Source organism: Lepidochelys kempii, chromosome 22 (assembly GCF_965140265.1).
Source record: "Lepidochelys kempii isolate rLepKem1 chromosome 22, rLepKem1.hap2, whole genome shotgun sequence".
Classification (NCBI taxonomy): domain Eukaryota; kingdom Metazoa; phylum Chordata; order Testudines; family Cheloniidae; genus Lepidochelys; species Lepidochelys kempii.
In genome coordinates, this window is record NC_133277.1 from 14,292,565 (window position 1) to 14,311,472 (window position 18,908).

Here is an 18,908-nt window from a genome sequence, read left to right on the forward strand (position 1 = left end):
TTTTGGGTCAGAGCCCTACAATTACAACACCGTGACATTTCAGATTTAAATAGCTGAAATCATGAAATTTACAATTTTTAAAATCCTCATACCTGAAATTGACCACAATGGACCTTTAATTTGGTAGGACCCTAGTTATACATAGGACAGTGGTCCACTAGAGGGCACATGTGCTCCACATTTGATACTTTTGGACAGTTGCTGAAATTGTCTGAATAATTCCTGAGTATTTTGTTTGAGATCACACACTGTAAAAGTGTTTGTGTAAAGTATTTGGATCACTTTGTTTGAAGCACAACAAGAAGTGAATCATGGGTAGCAAAACCATCTGCAGAAAGGCTGTTCTCCTGGCTGCAGTTTTCCCAGGAACGTTATTTTGAAGTTTTATTTTAAAAGCCTCTGCATTTGAACCAAAATTGACGTTACCCTGTGCTGTACAAGATGGGCTGTGCAAATGAAGCTTTCTGTCTAACTTGCTGAATAATTTGTTTCAGACAGATATGGTAAGGGTTAGCATCGATAAAAGTAGGAAAAAGGCAGCTCCATTCTTTTGCTACCAAAAATATATAAAATGTATTTGGCAAATTCCCTGGTAGAATAGAGCACCTCGAGCAACTATTAGGCAATATTTCACAGAGACTCCGCCAAGCATGGCCAACATTCGACTCTCCAGGGCAGGAAGCTGCCGTCCTGCTGCGTGGAACTGTAGCCTGCCAGGGGCTGCATCAGAGCTCCTGGTGCCATCTGCCTGGGCCGAGGTGGCCCCCTTTAGGGGAAATCCTGGGTGGGTTTGAGCACTGGCCAAGGTGTGTGATCAAGTCCTAGGGCACGTACAGGATCTGTGGTCTGGCGGAGCAAAGGGTGGGAACCCTGGGCAGCCGCACCCTAGGAGCGGGGCAGGACTTAGGTGCCCAGCTGGTTCCGTGGCCCTGAGGAAGGGGGTGCAGGGGCCAGGGCAGCCCTAGGAGCTGGTGTGGCCTTGTGTGGGCAGAGATGGGCAACAGCCATGGAGGGAAGGCTAAGGGGGATGGGGCACCTGGGCTTGGGAGCCCAGGGGAGTGCTGTGCAGTTGGGGGGGGGGGAGGCAGGGCACTGGGAGCCCGGGGGAGTGCTGTGCAGTTGGGGGGGGGGGAAGGCAGGGCACTGGGAGCCCGGGGGAGTGCTGTGCAGTTGGGGGGGGGGGGGAGGCAGGGCACTGGGAGCCCGGGGGAGTGCTGTGCAGTTGGGGGGGGGGGGAGGCAGGGCACTGGGAGGGAGCCCGGGGGAGTGCTGTGCAGTTGGGGGGGGGGGGAAGGCAGGGCACTGGGAGCCCGGGGGAGTGCTGTCCGGGGGGGGCGGGGAGGCAGGGCACTGGGAGCCCGGGGGAGTGCTGTCCGGGGGGGGGGGTGGCACTGGGGCTGTGTGCAAGGGGGGGGCACAGCAGCAGAGGGGGTGGCGACAGGCCCGGCAGTCAGGCTAACCCGGTCTTGGGGGGGGGGTCTCCCTGCCCCCAACTCGGGGGTGGGGAAGCTGGGGGAGAATCAAGCTGTGGGGGACGCTCTCCCCATCTTCGAGGGGGGGCGTGCAGGTAGCCCCCCCCCCCCCAAGCCGGGCCCCCCGGGCACAGTGTTCGCCCACTCTCCCCGCACTGGTCTCTCCCAGCCCCAGCCCGGCGGGGAGGAGGCGCTCTGCCGGGGACGGCTGTGCGGGGAGCCCCGCTGCCGGTGGGAGGGGGCGCCCCCCAGGGAACAGCCCCAGGAGGCCGTTGCTCATCCGGTGGCGGTGGCTACGGTTGCCATGGCGAGACTCCGCCTTCGCTGACGCGCGCGGTGACGCGGGGGGGCGGGGCGGCGCGGCTGCAGGGCTCCGCACGGCCCCAGACAGACCGAGCCGGAGCCGCCGCCGCCACCGCCCCCCGAGCCCAGCATGGTAATGGCCGAGCCCCGGCGGCCCCCCCCGCTGCTGCCCCGCGGGCCCGGGCCCGTCCGCGTCGGGTTCTACGACATCGAGGGCACGCTGGGGAAGGGCAACTTCGCCGTGGTGAAGCTGGGGCGGCACCGGATCACGCGCAGCGAGGTGAGGCGGCCGGGCCGCGCGGGGGGGGGAACCGGCGCCCCCCCCTCCTCCTCCCCCCACCGGGGACCGGCTCGTAAGGAGGCGGGGCCGGGCCGGACCCTGCCCCGCCCCCCGCCACCGCTGCCGGCCCGAGGGCCTGGTACCGCCCCCCAGCCCCGCGGGCGGCTGGTTCCGACCCCCATAGGGGCTGCCCCGGGGGCGGCTCCAGGTGCGCCCCCCCCCCCCCCCCGTCCGAAGGCCGCTGTCCCAGGCGCGGCCGGCCCGCAGCCTCCCCTCGGCTGCCTTGGTCCCTGCGGCGGGGCCGGGGATGGAGCCGGCCTCAGGACGCGCGGCGCGGGAGCGGGGCCGGCCGGCCCTGGGAGCTCCCGCCGGGGCTGTCCCGGGGCAGAGCCGGGGGGGAGCGCCGCGGGGGGCGAATTCCGTGAGTCGTGGCCGCGCCCTGGCCAGTAAGGAGGCGAGGGAGGCGAGGGAATATTTTTTTCAAGGGGGCCAACAGAGCTCGGGGGGTCCGGGGCTGTACAGCGCTGGGAACGAGACCGGCGCGAGCCGGGAAGCGGCTGTTAGGGACAGCCCCTTCCCGAGAAACTGCCGGCGGGGTGACTTGGTCACCACCGACCGCAGAACGGGGCTGCAGCGCTTGATTTGTCGGGAGCGAGGGGCCGGGGCTCCCACAGTTAGGTGCCCTGGCTCGAGCGATTTCATTCATTTATTTATTTATATTTACTTCCATAACTCATGCGGCAAGCCCTGAGTTGCCGGGGCTTTGAAGTGCCGGTCCTAGAGGTGCCAGGACTCTGCCCTAGCAAGCCCTGGCACAAATTAAGCACTGCAGGTTTTCACCCTAAAGGCTAAATTGTTCTGTGTTCTGCTGTCAGGTTTGTCATCTATTCAATATCTCCAGGTGTAGGGCCAGCTTTGGTACTTCAGTTTGAAGAATGATGATTCCCTCATACCCCATTCCCCTGAATTAGCTTGTCTGGGTACTAAATTAAAAACAGTCATCTTTTCAGAAATGCAAGTTACCCAAGTTATCAATTAAATACCAGTCTCAGAAAAGGATAATTATTTTACGCATCATCTATAATTAAACAACTATAGTCTACTTGGGTAAAAATGTAGCTAGGCATATTTTTAAAATATTAAATATCTGATGGAAGAAGCACCTTTGGATATCATCGCTTAATAACTTTTAAAACATAAGTACTTTCAGTTAGTGTACCTGGTTTTAAGTTACTTGTCAATTTTTATGATCTGATCATATTTCCTATGTTAAAAAAACCCTTTTTCTGTGGTGCGATGTGAATGATCCACACAGACAGGGAAACTGAACAAAATGATGTCAAAAGCACAAAGTAAAGAAATTGAAACCAGTAATCTTTCACTTACAGTGATCTTAAGTGGTAGAAGTATCAATAGGCAGGAGGCAAAATTATAATTGTTAACTTTAACTATAGTTTTACTTTTAACATTAGTGCAGGACACATAGTAGTGGTCACACACAACTTTGAAGAATGTTATTGACCTCTTGAGGTCTCTTCCAGCCCTACATTACTGTGATTCTGTGACAATCCAAAGTATTAAAGGAAATTTGATCAAGTTATGGCCTCACTTCTCAAATTATATATTAAGGTACTCAAATAATTTTTAAATCCTTTCCTTGCTACTATTAAATATCCAAGTTTGGAAATTAGAATTTTAAGTAGTGTTCAATTATAGTGTTAATGTTTCACTCACCAGGCAATTTTCAGAGTCGCAGCAGTGTTAGTCTGTATCCGCAAAAAGAAAAGGAGTACTTGTGGCACCTTAGAGACTAACCAATTTATTTCAGCATAAGCTTTCGTGAGCTACAGCTCACTTCATCGGATGCATTCAGTGGATTTCTTGAAATATGCTGAAATAAATTTTAGTCTCTAAGTTGCCACAAGTACTCCTTTTCTTTTCACCAGGCAATGTTTGCTTACTGGTCTTCAGGCACCGTGTCTCAATGGCATTGCGGAGGCAATCTTAACTTTTCATTGTAATTCAAAAATTAGATCTCTGTTGAGCTTTGTGAAAATTTAAAATCATCTACGCTTTGAGTTTAAATAGCTTGGCAATATTCTGTTTGGTAAAAGTTGTCAGCTTCAAAAAATGGCTGAAATTAATAGAAGTACATTCTAAAAACTTTACTAAATGTCAGTATCAATACATTTTAAATTTGATTGATTAGGTTTTCTTCTTGGTTAGGGCCTTGTATGCTGTGCTCAGTCTGGAAGTTGTTTTTATAGCTCACATTGTGAATTGCTACTGCCAAGATGGAAGTGATTCCAGGAATGTGAATGGCAGGGAGAACTTACTATGAATGACCGTTGTTTCACATGGTATATTTTAAAATTAAGCTAAAATGAAACCTATATCATATTTTCCCCATAATTTTTGTAGCAGGTTTTCCCTTTCCAAAGTTTTGTGGTTGAATCTTGTGCACTTTATTTGTTTGTTTGTTTGTTTTTGCATTTCCAGTTATTTCCACAACAAGAAATTTATAAACATAGGATTAGGTAGAACTTCATTGTTGGGTCAGTCAGTAGGAGTGGCTAGCTGGGTTGCAAGGGAGAGGGACCCTATTAACTTTCACTAATGGTAAAGAGAACTTGCGTTCTGACCAAGTACCATTACTGTAAATGGTTCAGAATCAGACCAGTGTGGGTTCCACCAACTCTGCTTAGTTATGTAGTGGAATTGTAATGAAATGATGCAGATCTTAAAGTTTCTTGTCATGAAATTAATCTAATATAGTTAAAGGTGAAATCAGAGTGAAACAGAATGTGTACATAAGAAGAAAACATAGTCCAGAAGGTGGAGTATGGCAAACTAGTTCTAAATTGAGTGTGAAATCATATAACTGCAACCTTAATGTTGCATTTGAGTACTCAAGTGAAGAAATGTGAAAGTTAATAGAAATGTAGGAATTGTTAGGTATTCTCAACCATGGTTGATATAGTCCTGTAATGCGCCTTTAAGATCAGTCAGTACTAGATGCTTCAGAGGAGGCAGCTGTATTTTTGATAGGTTCTTGCATGCAGTACATGTTTGTTGTATCACAGAAATATCCTGTGATCAGAGAATTAGGTTTATGTTCATGAATATGGACACAGGAGAAGAAATTATGTTCAGGAGGACATAGGAAAAATAGGAGACAGCAACAAAAATAATTAGAAGCATTGAAAGAGTCATAAGGGAAGCCCAGAAAGATTAGGACTGCTTAGTTTTAGGAGGTAAGTAGTGACATGAGGTATAAGCATGAATGGTAGAGAACATCAGCCTGAATCTGCTGCTCACTGCCTCATAATATAAGAGGGACACCCTATGGAATTATAAAAGTAATAAACTTACAGATAAAAGAAATATTCAAATACATCATCAACCTGTGGCATTCTTTCCTACAAGATATAGGGCATTAAACATAAAACTCAAATCGTTAGTCACCTACGTATTGATATAAGCTATCGCTCCACGAACTATCTTAAACAGTTTTTACTAATCGGTCCTCATGGTTCGAGACATGTCGGCCACCAACTGCTTGAACTTGGAAAACCTTCTCCTATAGGCATGTTATTGCCTAATTGTCCATTACATGTGGTTGTATTTTCCTCCAAAGAGGCTTCTTTAGAAGGCAGAATATTGAACTAGATGAATGGTTGGCTGATCCAGCGTATTGGATCCTGAACTAGATGAACCATTGGCTGATCAAGTGTGTGTATGCATGATACATACTCATAAGTGCACTAGTTTAAAACACAACAGCCCTCCCCCCTTGTTGTGACCCACAAATTGGTTTAGCACAAACGGATTTAAGGGAAGCTAATACTGATGTAGCTATGTTGGAGCAAACCCATGATGTAGAAGCACTCCATTGTTTCTATGGGGCTTGCACCAGCATGATGTATTCCAGATCGGAGTAAGCCATGTTTTATGCTATTACAGTGTGTCTACATAGGGAGCTTGCATCAGGGTAATTGCACTCGTGCAAATTTCTCTAACCTAGACAGGGCCTAAGGTTTTAAGTTGACCTGTGCAACCTAAATGGCAGCTGCAAAAGAGAAAATCTGGATTTGTGCCTTTTTTGCTTTGTGTCTTATAGGTCTGAAGGATATTCAGCATTTCCCTTTCATTAGAAGTTTTTGTCTTTTTTCTGGATGACAGGACGACTACGAGGGTAGCATCAAAACTAAGCAGAAATTAAATTAAGCTTGAAAAATTTAAAGTAAGGATTATTAGTCAGACACACTTTTTTGTTTGATATCTGTTTAAATTTAGAAGTCTCACAGTTTCAGTTCCCTGCCCCTTCAGTTGAAGGCAGAGAAGCAGAGAAGGCTCCCACTCCAATTCTCTAGTCCTTTAGCCAAAAAAAAAAGGGAGGGGGGTGGGGGGAGAAGGAAAGACTTAATATTCCTGAGATTTTGAAGGTTAAAAAAAACCAGGGACGATTTCAAATAGGTTTTAGGCTTTTATGCATCTTAAAAGTGTGTGTGTTGGGGGGGGGTAAGACCATTTCCCCCCCTCCACCCTCCTTTTCAGGTCACCTTTAAGCTGATCTAAAGCATTTATTACTCTTAATCATGAAAGTTGTGTGTGGTAGTGGGGAGAGGTGTGTTAAATACACAGTGATTTGCAACCTAACTGTAGGAGTATGCTAGAATCATGTGACTTGAATAATTGTCCTTAATTTGGTGTGTGCTGTGGGTGGTGGCATGTGTTACCATACACAGAGGTTGACCATGCTAGAGAAATGAGAATTCAGTCATGCACCAAGCAAACCTTTACATGGTATACTGGAAAGATCCGTGCTATGTTATGACATTTCTGAAAGATGTTAGTGATTGCTAGTGAGCTGTATTTTCAGTTTCACTGAAAAAGATTTCATAGTTCAACAGTTTCGGTGCAAAAATGTAAAATTGAAATCTTTGCTGCAGTCAGAAGCAGCATTCAATTTGAACTAAATAGGATTTGACCCATGTTTTGTTCTACTCAAGACACAAGATTGCTGATAAAAATGAACTCAGTGCTAAGTGCAACTTCACATTTATGAGTAGTTGCATAGTATTTTCGTGATTTTTTTGCCCTTCAGATCCAACAAAGGGCAAAAAAATTCAGGATTCAAAAAAGGCTGAGGTATCTAATATACCTTTAAACATTTGAAACAGAGAAGCCAGATGTCTATATTTCTCCATTTCAGATTAAGAAAATATTTATGCATATATTACGTCAATCCTAATATAAAACCTCAACCTGTATTAGAGAATAGACAATAAAATATTTCTGTAATTAGCAGCACCTCTTACTGCATCTTTGTTTCAGAAAAACTGCTAGCACTTAACTATAGCAAGAGAGTACCCATTACGTTTTATTCTGTTCATTATCATGAGTGTTTTTATAAAGTCTCTGGATGAGCTAGAAATAAGAAGCCTTTAATATTTATTGGTCTGCATTATTTGATATAAATGCTTTTTGTGTTGCTGATACACAGCTATTCGTAGTCAGCAAGAGTACCACACATGGGATTATTTCAGAAATTCAAAAGAATGAACTAGCATGTAGCTAAATAAAAAACATTTACACTCGTATAATTACATTTTAAATCAAAGAGGCAGTGTGGCAATTCTCATGTTGAGTGATCTGTACACCGAAAATCTTGATTTTTTTAAACATTTGACTGAAGCAAGAATGTGTTCATGGATATTTAACAGGATGGCAGAGTTCATCTGTTGACCTACCATCACAGCAGGTGATAGAACACTGTATAAAGCTGCTGAAGTTTGCTTAACTCATTTTGTGGGGGCAGCTTTTTAACTCCATCTAGAATGGAAAGGAAGATACTAAGGGATTCTCTGGAAAGAGAGAGCATTAGAGTAGAGGAGGTCCTGGAGGGAAACCCTAGGGAAAACCAATGGTAAGAAGAAAACTAAAAGTGAAGTTCATCTTTTTTTGTTAGTAATAATAACTAAACCACAGGAAGGAGGAGGGTTTGGATGCTAATTCAGGGTCTTTTTGTTTTGCAGACTGCCCATTCAGCTTTATACCAGAGTTCACCTAATACAGCTGAGTAACTTGCCCATTATTCTAATTGTAAAGAATGTAATTGCATTTTTAAACACAAAGTTAGGCCTTTGTAAATGAAAATCTAGCCAAGGAAAGTTGTAAGGCTACCAAGTACAGTATTACATTTTAAGTGACCAAAATTGATTCTTTCCTAACTTGTTTGGATCATGTCACTTGTGATTAAACTGAAACAAGTTCAGCTGTGTAAGTTCAAGGCTTGATGACATTAAAAGAACATTCTTGCTCTTAATGCGATAAGGCTTTTATAAAGACATTTTCAGACTTCACAGGAAGTGTTGGCTTGTCAGGTTCTTTGACACACTACTGTACCTGAATACGCTGCATGAAAACTAAATGTGACAAAGGATTTGCAAGTTACATAGCTGTAAGTGCAGGGTTCTTAGAGCAATAATGTTAATTGATAGTAATAGAATTTTTGCAATAAACAGCTATTTGATAGTGTGGGAAATGTAGAACTCTAGTACAATAGACTCTCTTTAATGAGATTGTGTAGCATGCTGGTCTCTAATACAAATACCTTTTTCTTTAGAATCTGAGAGACTGATTTTTAGTATGAGAAGGCTAATGTTATTTGGAAGCCATTAAAACAGATTTTCTTGGGATTTGCACTGAAACATTTGACCTGAGGACTGAATTTCTTGGAGCTCTCTGGCTTCCTGACCTTCAAATGAAGGAATTATTTTCACAGTCTTTTCACCGTCTTCTAAATGTAGACAGGTTGTGTTGTATTAGGAGATTTTAAAACATCTGTAGCATGTCCTCTCAATGGGGAACATTTGGAAAAGGAGGAAGTGGTAGAAAGCCACAAAGAAAGCACATTAATTTAACATTAAACTATAATAAATGTTACAGCAGGAGTCATTCTGCCACTTGCTTTTTACATGCTCAGTTTTCTGAAGAGTCTCCTTCGGGGATGAAACTCCCCATGGTTGGTCCCAGAGATTATTTTTGTTCTTTAGTTAGTTCCAATGCCAGAAGGGACTTTACTAAGTAAATGTGGAAAACGCCTTTTCAATTTTAAGTACTTTTTTAAATAACTTGAGTCTCAAAGATGGTAAAACTATAATTATACATTTACTGTTGAAAAATAACAGAAGCATCTGGTATAGATTAACTGAGATTACAGGTAAATGAAGACCCTATTTACTCTCTCACAACTCATCTGTTTTATTTTTTTCTTTCTTTCTTTAGCTAGGTCTGACTGAGGAATAGGTCCTTGATGGTTTGCAAGACAACTCAGCTGAATTGTATCTTTTAAAAACTTTGTTTTGGGCATGCACTTTTGCTAACCTTGGGAGCTAGTAACTGCCTAACATCCATGGAGAAAGTTGTCAACATAGGAAATTTTTATCGATAGACTTGAAAGCAGAAACATTCTTCATTGAAATATTTATGTTCCTTTGGTGTTTTACAATCTCTGTAGAGATTCTGTATTCAAATACAGGAGCAAATTGTGGAAATGCCAAACTCTGTTAGAAAAAACAGCAAAGCTTGTATACTTTAAGTTCACTTTTTCAATTCGAGGAGCTTACACACTTCACTGCAGGAACTTGTAATTGCAAGCCATATAAATGCTAGATTTTTTTTTTCCTGGGGAAGGGGAGGAATGGAAATCCAAAATAAAAAAGTGTATATTAAAGAGAGTGACAGCATTTTGTATGAACTGAAAAAGATGAAGGAAGAGGCTAGGAAGGAAGAGTTTTGCTGCTTCCTCCTTCAGGTTGTCCAGAATGCTGCCACGGATACTTAGTGTGCGTCATCACTCTGACTGTGCTCCACTACAGCACCCTTTACTGGCTTTCCCTCACCTTTCATATCAGACATAAGCGCTCTCCTCTTTGAATCCCTACACAACTTAGCTCCTGTCAGCCTCTGTACATTAGTCTTGTCGCACACAAGATGCAGGCAAGCAATAAGAGAAAGTTATTTTAGTTATGATTAAAGGGAGCTTCATAAAGGGGTAGAGGGAGAGAACGAGGAAAAAGTGTGCAGTGGTTCAAGTGTAAGGCAAAAGCAAACGGGTTAGAATAATGAAAGGAAAGAACAGAGAGGAAATGGAAAGTGCTCAGCAATTTCTCTATGGATAAAGCTTCTGCAGTCTGTGCATCTACTAAGGAACAGAGTTAGAGCAAGGGGTTAGTGTGGATAAATGAAGTAAGAGGCAAGACTTAAGATGTGTAAGATACCATGTACAGGGAGGTCTGGAGAGATTAGGCTATTAATGTAAGTAATGGGAAACTTAAAAATTGATCATACAAACAATTGAGAGAAGGTGGTTGGTTTCTTGAATTAGGCTTGTCTGGTGAGTGAGTACACTTGGATTCTACTTCTCTAATGAACTGGAATATAAATCCTCTTTGCTTACCTAAAATAGGCGATCCATTATTCTGACAGAATCTGGATAAAGTGAGGTACCAGGTTGGGGTAGGGATTACCCTATAGATTTTGGGTAACTTTTAAAGGTAGTGGTTTCTATTCTTTTTATTGAGGGAGGAAGCTGAGTGGTGATAGAAATAGGGCACCACCCAGAGCACACCTGCCCTGTTTATAGTTAAGAAAATATAACAGGCCAATTCCAGTGTCTGCTTGATATTGCTTTTTCAGTGAGCTACTATAAAGTAAATGAGAGAAAGTGGGGAAATTTGACACACAAGGAATAACTTGTTTAAGCAGATATTTCCTAAGGTGTATTTAAGGATTTTTGTTTCTATTTTTAGTGTCTGTTTTGGTTATTATAATTTTTTAGGAAACTTGTTTTATAGGTTGATGAAATTGTGCCTCCGTAAACTTGTTCACAAATCTGTTTTATTAGCAGTAAACAGAAATTGGGGAGGGAGGAGTCTTAATTTTTTTTAACAGACTGAATTCTTGTTTACATCCTAGTTTATTCATACCTTTTATATGTTCACACCAAAAAAAGGAATTTGCTTACAACTCTGCTTTTATATGTGACCAGGAAGTGAACTACAGAGTGTATGAACAAGAAGTAACACAGACAGTAACTTAGGCCCTGATCTGGCAAAGACTTACATGGGTGGTTAACTTTGGGTATTTGGGTAGTTCTAATCAAGTGAAATGCATACATATTCCTTTCATCTATCTACTTTTTGCTTGAAGGCAAGGAGATTAAATTAGTGCCTAATTTAAGACAAGTTGCAACAAATGGGTGTAATAAGTCATCAGAAGGAGTGGTAGGAGGAGAATGAAGGTAAATAGAAACGTGGTTACATAGACTAGTTATGTTCTTATTTAGATAGTTCTGCATCCTTTAGGGTTGTTTTTAATTCTGAGTTACAAATCAGTCAAATAGAGATTCCCCACTAGCCATCTTCCTAGCCATTGTCTGGTGGTGGTGGTGGTGGTGGCAGTATTTATTACTTGTATTACGGTAGCACGTAGGAGCCCAGTCATGGACCGGGATCCCCTTGTGCTAGGCGCTTTACGAACAAATCAAAAAGACCGCCCTTGTGATTGTTTTCCATAGACATCACAGTAGAAATGGGTCTTGAGGAGGGATGTGAAGGAGCATCTTAGAGGCATTATGGAATAGTTCAGAATGAGTGTTCCATGCATGAAGATTAACGTGGAAGAAGTGGACAAACAGGCAGTCAAGGCTGGCTTTGTTTGTGAGGTAATGCAGCAAGATACAAGTGCAGATACTAGAGCAGGATAGAGTTGTAAAAGGCTATCAAGGTGAGATGAACTTGAATTTGATGTGGAGATAAACAGGAGGGATTCAGGGAGTATCATGTCTCCAATGGTGGCTAGTTAGTACCACATGTTAGATCATGTGTTTATATTCCCAGTATATCTTTTATCCTATCTAGCAACTATTGATGCTACATCATTCATGTAAATGCTCTTTTTAAAATTATACTAAGGTCTTGGGCTCAAATTATTACTCTGTTTGTTAAATTTATCAATTTAAGTGCATGTTGTACTTGTACTATGAGAAATAGAATTCAGGTGCTCGTGTTTTACCCTGTTGCTTTCTATGTGGGTACTTATGTGACCCCCATCACAGTCCAAGATTTTAAATATACTTCTCTCTCTCTCTCTCTCTCTCTCCCCCTTCCCAATCAGTAGGATGAATTCCTTTACTCATTCATAGAATGATAGGACTGGAGGGGACCTCTAGAGGTCATCTAGTCCAGTCCTCTGCATTCATGGCAGGACTAAGTATTATATAATTATTTATGTTTTGTCTGTTAAGGGGTGGGGTGGGCAGGTATCTGTATATGAAGAGGTTTATTGAGAGGAAAGCCAAGTGAGTTTAGTAATTAGTTCTTAATACAGTGATGCCCTTTATCATTCTTATTCAGGTAATAAGGTCCACCTCCTGTGTATTGAAATAAATGCAAGTTAGGTGCCTACATATCTTTGAGGACCTATGTATCTCTTGTGCTTGCTAGCCATTCTTGATAGGTAAGAGTCCTGGTTCTTGGGAAATGCATCTATAGTTGTAGGTCCAGTCCTGTTGAAGACATTAAATATCAGGAGTGATGTACCTTTCCTGTACCAATCACTCTTTTATAAACTTTCCTATATTCTCTTATTGAAATGAGCCCGATCTTTTGATTCTCTTTTCCTATGGAAGTCTTTCAATGGCTCTGATTTTTGTTGCCTATTTTTACACTTTTAACATGATATTCAAGGTGAGACATACTATTGGTCTCTTTAATATTCTCAGTATTTTCTCTTGCGTTCTTTATAGCGCCTAACGTTTTGTTTCCTTTTTTGGTGAAATTGGGAATCCCTTAAGTATAGTTCTATGTAACTCAGTTCTCCAGTATTGACTGGGAATGAGGTCTGTAGGACCCCAAACTAGCTTCTAAACAACATGGACTCAGTTTGCTCTGTGTAACTGACATGAGTTTCCTTGCAGAGATTTTACACTTTCTCAACAGGGTAGTTACAGACATCCTTATATCTAGGACATTAATCACAGTGAAATAAAAGTCCTTAACAATCCGAATTGCATTAGCTAAGTATGTTTTGATTGCATGTGCTGAGTCAAGAACTTGAGTTCAAAACTTTATTTAAAATTTTGTGGGTGAAATCCTGGCTGCCTGGAACTACTTATGTGTATGGAATTAAGCATGTGCATAAGTGTTTGCAGGATCAGACTCTGGGGTAGCAAAGCAAGCTGTAATTGAAGGTTTTACTCATGTATTTTGCAAATGAAAAAATACTGACTAGTTTTTGTTTGAGAACTTATCATTGCATTGTGCCAGACAGTGACATGGTGCTGCTGCAAGAAGTCTGTCAAGCTGTTTGATCCCTCAATACTGCTTCTGGTTCCCAGGCATTAGGCTGCGGTTTCTCCATTTATTACTTCAGTCCACTTGCTCACATGCACAAATTAAGCAGCACTTGAGGTCTCTGCTCCTCTGTCTAAGCCCCTGCTGGTACTGTCTGCACCCTTCCACAATGCTAAAGAGATTTTGGTCAGCAGTTGAGTTCCTAGATCAACAACGTGATATCTTATGTGCCTTAGTTTTTATAATTGAATTATCAAATTCTAAGATATAGCAGGTATATTTTTTAAATAAAAAAATGACCCAGAGTTATAGGAATTTGGGGTCCTGTTAACAAGCAGGGGTAGACAAGACTGGAAAATTGATTTAAAGAGAGAAATTTTTTTTTGTTCTTTTGCTACAGGTGGCAATAAAAATAATTGACAAATCTCAGCTCGATGCAGTGAACCTGGAAAAGATCTATCGAGAAGTGCAGATAATGAAAATGCTTGACCACCCGCACGTAATAAAACTCTACCAGGTACAGTTATAATCCTCTTGCTTTTCCCCTCCCCCCCATGTGTTCTAGTGTAAAATGTTTATGGATGTCTAATCCTCTACATCAGTGACATTTTATGGGCTGCTGGTTCACAGTATACATTCAGCTTTTATGTGGTGGAGTTGTTTTGGGTGTGTTTTTAATCTTTGTGCGTGCACAGCAGCATATTGGCCTAATTCATTCTGTGGTTAGCATACATGTCTGCGTCACACAGAAGAACTCCAGAGGTGCCTGAGATCTAATTTTTAAAAAAACTGGGTGATTTAGTGCTGGTGAGAGGTGCTAGACTAAGATACCTGGAGACTGAGCCTCCTATTTATTCACAGAGCAGGTACAGTATGAGCAGCAGCAGTGCAAGTTTCCTTCACATTACTTTGCCTATGTGCCTAAACTGAGAGTGACCATTGTTTTTTCATGTTTCAGAGTAACAGCTGTGTTAGTCTGTATTCGCAAGAAGAAAAGGAGGACTTGTGGCACCTTAGAGACTAACCAATTTATTTGAGCATAAGCTTTCGTGAGCTACAGCTCACTTCATCGCTAAGGTGCCACAAGTACTCCTTTTCTTTTTGTTGTTTCTTGGTTTTTCTGCTGAGACAACCCACTGACATAACATTTGGCACCCTTGTTGGTAATCTTATAAAGTCTTGTCCACGGGGATTTGGACTGAACCCACCAGTCTCCTTTCAGAGAAGTTACCAACCTTCCAATAAGTGGTAGCTTTCAGTTCAAACCAACCACCTGTAAGTGGGAGATTCTTAAACCCAATTCTTTGAACTGCCCAGTTCCCCTAAAAATCCAGGTCCCAGTTCATTGTTGTATGGTCATTTACATCACTGCAGAATGCTGCCTTGCCTGTCTGTGTGGGTGTAAGCAAGTACACAAGATGCAGGGCAAATGATTATATGGATTTTCATTTTTCCTAAGTCATGAATAAATCTGTATACACACAGTAGGCCATGATGCTGCAGATCCACCTATAGAATTTGTCCGTAAACCTATTTGTGTAATTCTGAACTGAATCTTTGTATCTGCTGACTGTTTTCAGTCGATGTATGCAGTTTGCAATACAGCTGGGTGGGTTCAGAGTTAAAGGTGAAACTGCCCTTTCCTTGTCTTATTGTGTCTTGATGATTTAACGGTCTTTGGCACAAAAAGATGAGGTAGAGGGAGTTCATTTTCAGAAGTTTCTTGGTTTGTTCTTCATTGCACACACTTCCTTGAAGTCTGAAGCGTAGAGATGCTGCTGAGTCTTTTCCGATGTCAGGACGGTGTTGTGTATCAGTCCTGCTGAAGACTGAGGCTGGCATCAGAACCCAATATATTGTATAAAGAATTTCAAGGCATTCAATAGTTAGTCCTTCTGATCTAATCAGGCATGCCACACACATTTCCCACTGATGCTGAATCAAAATCTGTATGAAATGATTAATGACTTATAATGCCAGCTTGTCTTATTGGCATCCAGATGTTTTCTGCTTTGAGCAGGGGCAGTACTGGAACTATTGACAAGGGAGGTGAACTCAAAAGTGGAGGACAAGGCAGGAGTATAGTAGTAGAGAAATTCTACACAACCCGTCCTCTCATCAGCAACCCAAAAGCTCGAGGAAGCTCTGGGATGGGAGGGGGAACAGCAAGAGAATGGGTCCTCAACCTTTTCAGATGCCTACCAGCTAGAGGCCAAATTTGAAATCTGGATCCCCCAAATAGGGTCTAGGGATAACACATTGTGGTAGGAATCTCAGCACCCTCTTCTTCCCTCATGTGATGTTTCGAGGGGTTGGCTTCTGACCTGGCATTGCCTCTGAATAGTGTGTGCAGGTGAGGGGGGCATTTTTCTTACAGGTCATCATTTAGTAGATTTGATCCTCTGGCTCTCAAGAATATAATATGTCTACACCTACATGTGTGTGCATGGGTGAGAGTTCAAGGGCTGGGTAAGAGGGAGGGGTAATTATGAGGATATGTTCAAAAAGAGAAATATGGTACAGAGCATTTTGGTGTGATATTGTCATGGGCCACTAGCTTATAACTCCCTGCTTGGAGGCATGATTCCTTCCCTCCACTGCTCCTGGAGATATGTAGCTGTACACTGCCCTTCACACAGGTCAGACTGTGAAAGCACAATGTAGTTTTTAGTCTTTGAGCCAGTATCTGGTAATTTTTGTTTTTTAAGCCTGGCATTTTCAGTACAAATGCTTTGACTATGAAAAGAGCTAGCACAGTGTGTGTGTGGCGGGGGGGGCATAATGCAATGGCAGAGAGACAATGTCTGAGCGTGCCAGTTTGGCAGTTTAACAGTTGAATTGAGCTGTTCATGTACAGTTGCTGTCCTACAGTAGGTTACATTTCTTCCAGTATTTGTTCATGTCAATCTCCGTGTAGGTGCCCACCTGGGCCTCGTGCATGAGAGTAGAATCTTTAGCTAGTGGTGTTCATTGGGCCACAGGTGTGCTGTGCATGCCTTAGTGCGTGCCTTCAGCCTAAAAGTGGCTGCAACTCTCAGTTCCTCTTACTGCCCATGGCAGTGAGACAAAACAAGTGGTGTCCACCCCCTTCCTTTTAGCAGAATTTTCTCTTGTAAATTAGTTAATTCTCTTCAAATTCCTCCTTTTAAAATTTTTCTGTATTAACACACACCACCCTGCCCAAAAAAAAAAAGAAAAATTTAAAGTTAAATTTTTTCCTCTCTTATTTTTACCTGGTATCCAGACCTAAACTGGCAGATTCAAAACCCACATGATTCAAACTGTGGCAGTTCTGTGACACTCATTTCACTCATAGATGGCCGCAGCTGCTGTGTTTGTCATCTCAGGGAGAACCATGTGTTAGACTGCTGCTCGGTATGCCGTTCCTTTTCCATCTCAACAACTAAGTCCAGAGACTCTCAGAAGAATTTATATTAACTCAGACAATCAATGAGAGGGACTTAAGAGCCCGAAGAGCGAAGTTTGACATCCCAGATTGATCTGGTCTCTAAGTTCCAGTCAGCCAATGCTCCTGCAATCTGGCACGCAACATCCAAGTTCACTATTGGCAAAAATCCACAGCACATCAGGCAAAGATCAGGAACCAGCGAAGACTATCTTGGTGCCAACTTCCTACCCCAGCACTGAGAATCAGTACTGCGTCCTCACCAAGGCAAGTGAGATCTGAACACCTGGATAGACACTGCTGCCTGTACTGATCCCCCTCGTCCCACAAGGAGAGACTCAAACCCTTGCCCTCCTCTCAGCAGCGGAGTGCTAAGCTTGTTCATTCAATCGGGGCAAGTGATGCTCAGCACTGACTACACTACACTTGGCCCTGATGCACATCTCCAAACTCACAATACAAAAATCGGCGCAAAGATCAGCACTGCCTTTGGGAGAAATTTCTGACTCTTTTCCGCACCTTGTCAAACTTTTCAGCATCATTTTTAAAATGAGGCCACTGGATGCAGTATTCCAGTATCAGTCTCTCCAATGCCGTATACCTAGGTAAAATCACCTCACTGCTCTTCTATTTATACATCCAAAGTTCACATTAGCCCTTTTTTGCTATATTGCCACACTGGGAGCTCATTTTGTGTTATCTGTCCACTACAGTGCCTTAATTTTTTTTAGGAGAGAGTCTCTTCTCTCCAGGATGCACTCCCCCACTCTGCAGATATGATGTTCCTTCATCCTAGATGTAAGATCATGTTTCTCTGTTCAAATTAGGAGGGTGATGACCTGTTTGCCTCTACACTTCAGCCCTAAACCTCAAGCTCTTTAGATACCAAAGACAGTCCAGACAGAGGATGCCCACCTACCTTTGGCAACAGTCTTCTGTGTACTCACCCAATAAGAAGCCAAGATTATCTCAGAAGAGACCATCACTTTCCTCAGTAATTGGTCAGTCTACATCAGCTACACCAAATTTGATAGAACAGTGTTACAGTCACTTTATTTAGCGGTTGCCAGGACTTCTCAATCCCACCTTCTAGATGAGACAGTGCTTATCAGTTACCTAGAGTGGGATCATATGGACACAGATTTGAAGAAGACAGGATGGTTACCTTATAGGACCAGTAGTTCCCTGACCTTTCAGACCCCTTTGGTACTGACTGCACCAAGACCACCTACCTCTGAGGCAGTGGAACCATCCCGTACTGTGCAAGCCAAAGACCCTAAGCAGTTGGGTTCAGTCAAAGGCACAAAAGGAAAACCTACAATCCCTGCCTCGGTACCACCAGAGCCGCTCAAACATGCGGCAGCAGCACTGAGCAGCTTGGCAGCGCTACAATCTATGGTGTCATCCACAGTGCACAACCCTCGGCACTGACGACCGCAGTAAAGGTATCAATACCACTGACAGCACCCTGCTCAGAACTGATGCTCTCCGTACCACAGCAGTTTCTCCAACATAAAGACCTTTTAGTCTCGTCAACACCGGAATCTCCACTCCTCAGTACCGACATTATTCCAGCACGCTTGGTACCATGCCAACTCACTATGTGAACCTGATCAGCTCCTCCTTTATCCAGTGATGAGGATGATAATGAGGAAGGAAAAATCTACTCCTCCCATTGCTCTTCACCTATACAGACACACACCAGACCGGGTCCACTAGAACAACATCAGTACCACCGAAGACCTGCAACTCAAGGATGGTACAGACGCCCCTGGATGCTGCCACCAATATCATTCCCACCACAGTATCCCTACTGGGACCCATGGGCAGCGTGCCGCCAACACTACCCTAAGCCTCCCAGTCCACACAGGGAGAAGTCAAGGCATTCTCCATCACCTTCAGTACCTTGACTCTCTAAATCCCTGGAAGAGGCAATCGAGAAACTGGAGAAGACTTTGGATCAGGAAGTCACTGCGGCTGCCGGTTTTTCATCCTCCTTTCCAGATGAAACTATCATGCCCCCACCACCCACGACGGGGATGACTTTAAACAGTTCCAAGAACTGTTTAAGAGGATTGCAAACTCAC

The 18,908-nt window shown here is 43.3% G+C and overlaps 1 protein-coding gene across 14 annotated transcripts in view; it reads left to right on the forward strand.

Annotated features, from left to right (window-relative positions):
• The first annotated feature begins 1,778 nt into the window (after positions 1-1,778).
• SIK2 (salt inducible kinase 2) overlaps positions 1,779-18,908 on the forward strand; it is a 115,626-nt gene continuing 98,496 nt past the window's right edge. For 2 of the 14 annotated variants that reach the window (XM_073321217.1, XM_073321205.1), the window contains exons 1-3: positions 1,779-2,055; positions 8,094-8,132; positions 13,816-13,932. In XM_073321217.1, coding sequence (XP_073177318.1) covers positions 1,906-2,055; positions 8,094-8,132; positions 13,816-13,932 — 306 coding nt within the window. In that variant the 5' untranslated portion in view covers positions 1,779-1,905. The other 12 variants (XM_073321201.1, XM_073321207.1, XM_073321211.1 and 9 more) reach the window with 11 other exon arrangements.